The 5,807-nt window shown below is 57.2% G+C and overlaps 2 protein-coding genes across 2 annotated transcripts in view; both read right to left on the bottom strand.

The window, feature by feature from the left end:
• The window catches only part of ENHO (energy homeostasis associated), a 16,397-nt gene extending 15,771 nt beyond the window's left edge, over positions 1-626 (bottom strand). The window contains exon 1 of the mRNA XM_008643007.2: positions 609-626. The gene's annotated coding sequence lies outside the window, so the exon portion shown is untranslated. The remainder of the gene's footprint in view (positions 1-608) is intronic.
• The window catches only part of ARID3C (AT-rich interaction domain 3C), a gene marked incomplete at its 5' end in the record, with an annotated part of 6,550 nt that continues 963 nt past the window's right edge, over positions 221-5,807 (bottom strand). Inside the window, 5 exons of the mRNA XM_017746613.1 lie at positions 221-816; positions 1,637-1,726; positions 1,907-2,176; positions 2,488-2,732; positions 2,942-3,125. Of these exons, the coding sequence (XP_017602102.1) occupies positions 674-816; positions 1,637-1,726; positions 1,907-2,176; positions 2,488-2,732; positions 2,942-3,125 (932 nt within the window). The remainder of the gene's footprint in view (positions 817-1,636; positions 1,727-1,906; positions 2,177-2,487; positions 2,733-2,941; positions 3,126-5,807) is intronic.

The following is a 5,807-nucleotide window of genomic DNA, read 5'->3' as shown; positions in this document are numbered from 1 at the left end:
CCCATTTTTTTCCCCCCCAGGGTGATCCTCCTGAGCTGAGGACCTGGGAGACTGAGATGCCACCACCCTGGGGGTGTCTCAAGGCAGAGGCAGCAAGCCCAGGCAGCGCAGGAGGGCTGGGCAGGGGCGTCTGCAGTGGGTAGGGGGTGCAGTATATATATAGGGGCTGCAGTGTAGAGGGGCTACGGTTTATAGGGGCTGCAGAATATCGTGCCTGCAGTGTTTGCACAGAGGGTGTGTATGGAGAGGAAAGGTGAGCACCAAGGGCGTGTATAGGGGATGCAGTGTATGCGTTGAGGTGTATACAGGGGCAGCAGCGCGTGCATTGAGGTGGGTTAGGGGCTGCAGGATGTAGGGGATGCAGCATGCAGGTCCTGGAGGTCCCCCAGGCAGCAGGGCAGCAGGAGATGTACAGGGGTCACCTGGGGGTGGTGCCTTGGGAAGGAACTTTTGTGTGTGTCTGTGTGTGCATCTGTGTCAGAGGGCACACACGGGGATAAGGGACAAAAGGGCCCACATGGGTGTTCACAGCCTTGCATGGACACAGCTCAGTACTGCAGCAAGAGGCACCTTTGGGTCCCCATCCCACCCTGGTGGCCCAGCTGGGTCCCACAGCTCAGTCCCCCTGACCCTGGGCACCCCCAGCTGCTTTCAGGGTGGGGCCACATCTGCCTTATGGCGAGGTGCTAGTGGGAGTGTGGCTTTGAGAGGAGGCTGGGAGCAGGGGGTTTGGGGCAGGCATGGGGTTGTGACGGGTCTGGGTGCTCCCTCCACCAGGTGCCAGGGTGGCTGAAGGCCGGCGGGCGAACAGGACACCTGGAGGACAAGAACAAGCGGGTTAGGGCAAGCCCAGGGTTGGGGGATTTGCTCATCTGGCCCCCAGCACCCAGGCTGGGGAGTGTGGGACCAAGAGTCATGGGGGCTTCAGCCCCCTCTCACCTGTGGTGTCTCCCACAGCCCAGTCATCCTCACCAGTGTGGAGCAGCCTGTGGGGTGGCGCAGCACCCATTTGGCTGGCAGCCCCAAATGCTGCTTAGCCCTGACTTTTCCAGCTCGTTAAATATTTAAGCTCTGAAGGAAAAGCCATCGATTTTAATTGTGGGATGTCTCAGCAGGACAGGCATGGATCTGGGGGTCATGGGATGGGCTGCTTAGCCAGGCTGGTGCACATTGGCATCCCAAAGGGTTCTCTGCTCCAGCACTGCACCCCAACATCTTTCCCTGCACCATGCTCTGCAATCAGTCAAGTGCCACACCCAGCCAGAGACTCTCTGGGCACACAAGCATTGGGATGGCCCCAAATCCAAGCCCTGTCTTTAGGATCCTGGGGTGTGGAATGACCCTAGGCGCAGGGTCACTTCTCAGCCAGAGTCCGTCCGTCCGTCCATCCATCCATCCATCCATCCATTCATCCCCCACTTTAGCCCTTCATTGCTAGCACCTGCTTTGGGCCAATTTCTATCCTTGTCCACCCCCTCCTTCTCCTTCCCCCTCTCCCCAAGCCCTGCCACTTCATTACGATGGATTTTATAGTAAAGACATCAGATTGAAGGAAGGACTTGCTGGCCAGGCAGTGGCTATAAGTTATTGGATTTCCCGGCCGCAATTACACAGGCCAAGCGGCCCTTCTATTTACCTGTGTAGACAACTCCATTTATTTCTATTGACATGTTGATACTGCTAATGCCGTTGGTGGACAGGTTCAATGCAGTCTCCTGTCTGTCATCTGGGGAAAGGAAATACCAATATGAGTGTTAAGCGAAACAGAAACAAGAACCTGTCCAAGACAGATAAGCCGGGACCCAGTCCCTCTGGGCATCCATACTCCTCTCCAGTTGCTGCTGCTGCTTTCACCTCGGGTGCCAGGGAAAGGAATGACCCAGGCTGAGGTGTTGCATATCATTACCTCGGTTGGAGATCTTGACGTTCATGGGGAACTGGGAGGCCACGGCCAGGAGGTTGTGCTGAAGCGCGTGCTGCACCAGCCGCTGCTGCTCCTCTGCTGTCAGGGCCACCTTCTTCTCCGGGGGCTCCCCTGTCTCCAGCTTCTCACGCAGCTGCTCCAGCATCACTGCCTGTGAGGCAGCTGCTGCTTGGGCAGCTGTGAGATGGTGGCCAGCCAGTCCCACCGGGATAGCGATGCGCCCTGGCACTGATGCTGCCAGCATTCCGTCCTCTGCAATGACCAAGACAGCTCAGCAGGTCCCTCATTGCCACCCTGCCTCACTGTCCCCAGCTGGTGCCAACTCCACCCCACCAGCAATGGGGCAGGGCAGCCCACCACTCCCAACATCTGGGCTTGGTCCTCCTCCAAAGCCAGGGGAAATACACTTGTTTCAGTCCCTGAAAGGGACTGAAAGTACAACATTCTTCCTATATTCCCCAAGCAGAAAGGGCAAGGGCAGACAGGGAACAGCCCCGCTGCTGGAGCAGAGTCCATCCCTGGGAAGAGACGGTCGCTGCAAGGCAGATGGCATCCTCACCCACCTTTCTTAACACTGTGCACTTGGCTGAGCTGGCCACAGCTGTGTGCGGAGATGCTAAGAGCCGGCAGAGGCATTTTGGGGGTGCCCAGCAGGGTTGGAGTGCTGGCTGGCGAGTAGTTAAAGAGTGCTGTGCCGAAAGTCTGCCTCCGCCCCTCCCGACGGTTGCTGTCGATGGCAGCTTGGAGCTCTCCAGGAGAGCTGAGTGCCCGCTTCTCACATTCATAGGGATACAGGTACTTCATGTATCTGCACGTGGAGAGAGACAGGGGGAGATCTAGCATCCTGCATCTCCCAGACAGCCCCATGCTGAGCAAAGAGCCCTTGGGAAGGGGCAGAGCCCTCCAACCACTTTTGTGGTATGCCATGTCAGACCCCACCCAGGTCTCTGGGACATCTGGGCCCTGGGGTACCCCAAGGCAGGTGTCCCCCGGCTGCTGCCGCTGCCAGGCACTCACTGTGTGCGGAGGGTGAAGGCAGCGCTGGTGATGGAGGTAGGTAGGTTGAGGCCCTTGGTGATCTCCCGCCAGATCTTCTTGTTGATGACTTCGACCAGGCCACCCTTGTCTGTCACCAGCTGGTACAGTGTGTACAGGTCCAGCACTTGCTTGGCCATGATGGGGATGCGGTTCACTGGTGTCCCTTCCGGAGGCACATAGGGGACAGAAGAGGGTGTGGGGGGCTGCCCACAAGGGCCCTTATTACCTGGGATCACAGCCCCACCTTCCCCCCACTGCCACTGCAGGTACCCACAATGGGAGGTGCATCTCTCCATGCCCAGGTGAGCACCCACAGGCACCTGGGGTGCAGGCAGGACCCCAGGGTGCCTGTGAGAATGGCACTATGCCCAAAATCAGGGGAGACCCCAGCATGCTGGCACAGGGTCACCTTTGATGGAGCTGTCAGTGGGGCTGGGTATGTTCTCATCTGGGATGCGGAGCCACAGTGGGATAGGCAAAGTGCCTCCTTCACACACCCTTAGACAAGGTTGTCTCTCTACAATACTTAGAGCTGCCTGTACAGCACCAATCTACAAAATCTCTCAGAGCATCCTAGAATGACTCTGTAATGCTCTTTCAGAGCCCCACAAAGAGAGACTCCATCTACACTTTAAAAAAGGACCCATCCTATAACCTTTCTGAAGAGGGATGACCCCCACAACCCTCCTAGGAGGACTCACCCTACCATCTCTCTGTGGAGAGGTTTTCTCTTCCAGCTCCAGACCTCTTAACCTCACAGATGGCCCCAGAAGTCTCCTCTGCTAAAAGGGCTTTGGTGCCCTGCTTCAGGAGACCTGACCCCAAATCCTCTTCAACTGCCCTCAGTAGGTCCCCCAGCATGACCCTCCTCAATGAGGCTTTGGGGCAAGGGGACATGGGTTCACCAGGGTTCTGTGAATCCAATACAGACCAGCACGGTCTCCACAGCCACCAGGTCTCGTTAAAACCCCCTCCCCACTTTCTCAGCACCCCCAAATAGCCCCACAGCTTTGCTGTGCTCCATGGCTCCTTGGGACAATGGTCTGGGCATTGGCTGGAAGCTGGGCAGAGGAGAGACAAGCATCACATCCCATCCCACTCTGTCCTGTGCCATTCCACCCCATATTTATTCCTTCTGCAAGGTGGCGGGGCACGGGCAGTATTGAAAAGCCATCCATTTGGCCGAGGGAGGCTGTCACGACTGCGCTTTGCCCCTCAAACGAAGCCGTCATTCACCACCATCCTCCAGCATCTCTAATTTATAGCCCTGATATTGGCTTGGCTTCTTCACATAAGCCTGAAAAATGAGCTCTTTTTATTCTTTTACTGAGTTCATTTAACTTTTTTTTTGTGTGTGTCTGTGTTGTTCACCAGGTCGGGAAGGGGGAGAGGAGTTTATCCTCCTGGGAGAAAGGCAGAGATATTGACTTGATATCTGCTGTCGGTAGCTCACCAGCCCTGCTCAGGGCTGCTGGCACAAGACCCATCACCTCGGGGGGGCTCAGTTTGAGGGCTCTCCCTCTCACCCAATGCCAATGAGTTTGCAGAGTCTCAGCCCCCAGCCAATGGCCCATGGATTTTTCTTCTTCTCTCCCCTCTCCAGCCTTGGTGACTAACAAAAGTGGCTCACCATTAATCTCAGGGCTGTGCGGGGTGCGTGGCCGATGTCTGTCCCACTGACAAAGGCACCTGTCTTCGTCCCCGCAGAGTGATGGCCCCAGTCCCAGCCAGGGCGAAGGGCACAAAAGCCCAGGGAGGCGATGCAGCCAGGGAGGTGATGCAGTCATTGTGGTGCTGCAATTACCACCCTGATTGATTAATGGCCCCGTGTTATCAGCAGGGCCCTCAGCTTGGTGGGGAAATGGGGGGCCCCTGCAGACCCCAGTAAGCAAATGCAGAAATAGCCCCCTTCTATCTCTGATTACTACTTTTGGGGTGCCACAGAAGTTGGGGTCTGTTCATGAGCTGCCCCACTGCCTGTACCCTGTATCTGATGGTGGTGGTGGCGTCACCACGAGCCACCAGGGCCAGCTGTGTCCCTGTGCCATGGGGTGGCCTCAGAGGGTCTGCCCCCACCCATTTTTCAGCCTTACTAATTTTCCACTCTGCTGACAAACATCAGTGCTGACACTGTCCTGACAGACAGTAGGGAGGATGCAGTCCCTTTCAGTAGGGCTCACCCTGTGGACATCAATCCCTCCTGGCCACCTTGGGGACACAGCCTGAGTGTTGTAGTCCCCTGCGCATTCACCTCTGGGTGCTCCAGCTGCACCTGCAGTGGTTCTCAGGTGCTGCTTCTTACCCAGCTCTTCATGGCCTTCGGGAAGCTGTCCTTGCCCCTCAACCCTTCCGTCCCCTTTGTCTTAGGTACCCGACTCCAAAATCCCTGTCTCCTCCAACAGGTTCATGCACACCCATCCCTGCACACCTGAACCTGTACACCCACACCCTGGCTGCCCTCCCCAGGGGGATGGCATCCACTTGTAGGAGAAACAGGACAAGAAGGGACAGAGGGCACACGAGCGGAACAGCCAGACAAGGACGGATGTGGAACAGCACCATCAGGGAAGCATCAGGCTCGCTCCCACCCTCCTCCCCACACCAGCAGGCACTTACTTAATTAGCCCCAGACCCAATAGCGAGGGAGTTAATTAGCTCTGGAGAGAGAGATAATGAAGCTGCAGAACAGCCCATGAATCTTGTGGCTGATGGATGCTGGGGGGCCAAAGCAGTGCTGGCCTTCCCACTTGCTCCCCACAGCCCTGCACCAGGCCAGGGGGCCACCCATGGGGCAGTACCCAGCCCATCCACCGCCTACAGCCTCGCCCCATGGCATGAGCCCCCT

This window comes from Corvus brachyrhynchos, unplaced genomic scaffold, assembly GCF_000691975.1.
Source record: "Corvus brachyrhynchos isolate BGI_N302 unplaced genomic scaffold, ASM69197v1 scaffold139, whole genome shotgun sequence".
NCBI lineage: Eukaryota > Metazoa > Chordata > Aves > Passeriformes > Corvidae > Corvus > Corvus brachyrhynchos.
The sequence above is the reverse complement of the archived record's forward strand: the minus strand, read 5'-3'. Positions and strand labels throughout refer to the sequence as shown.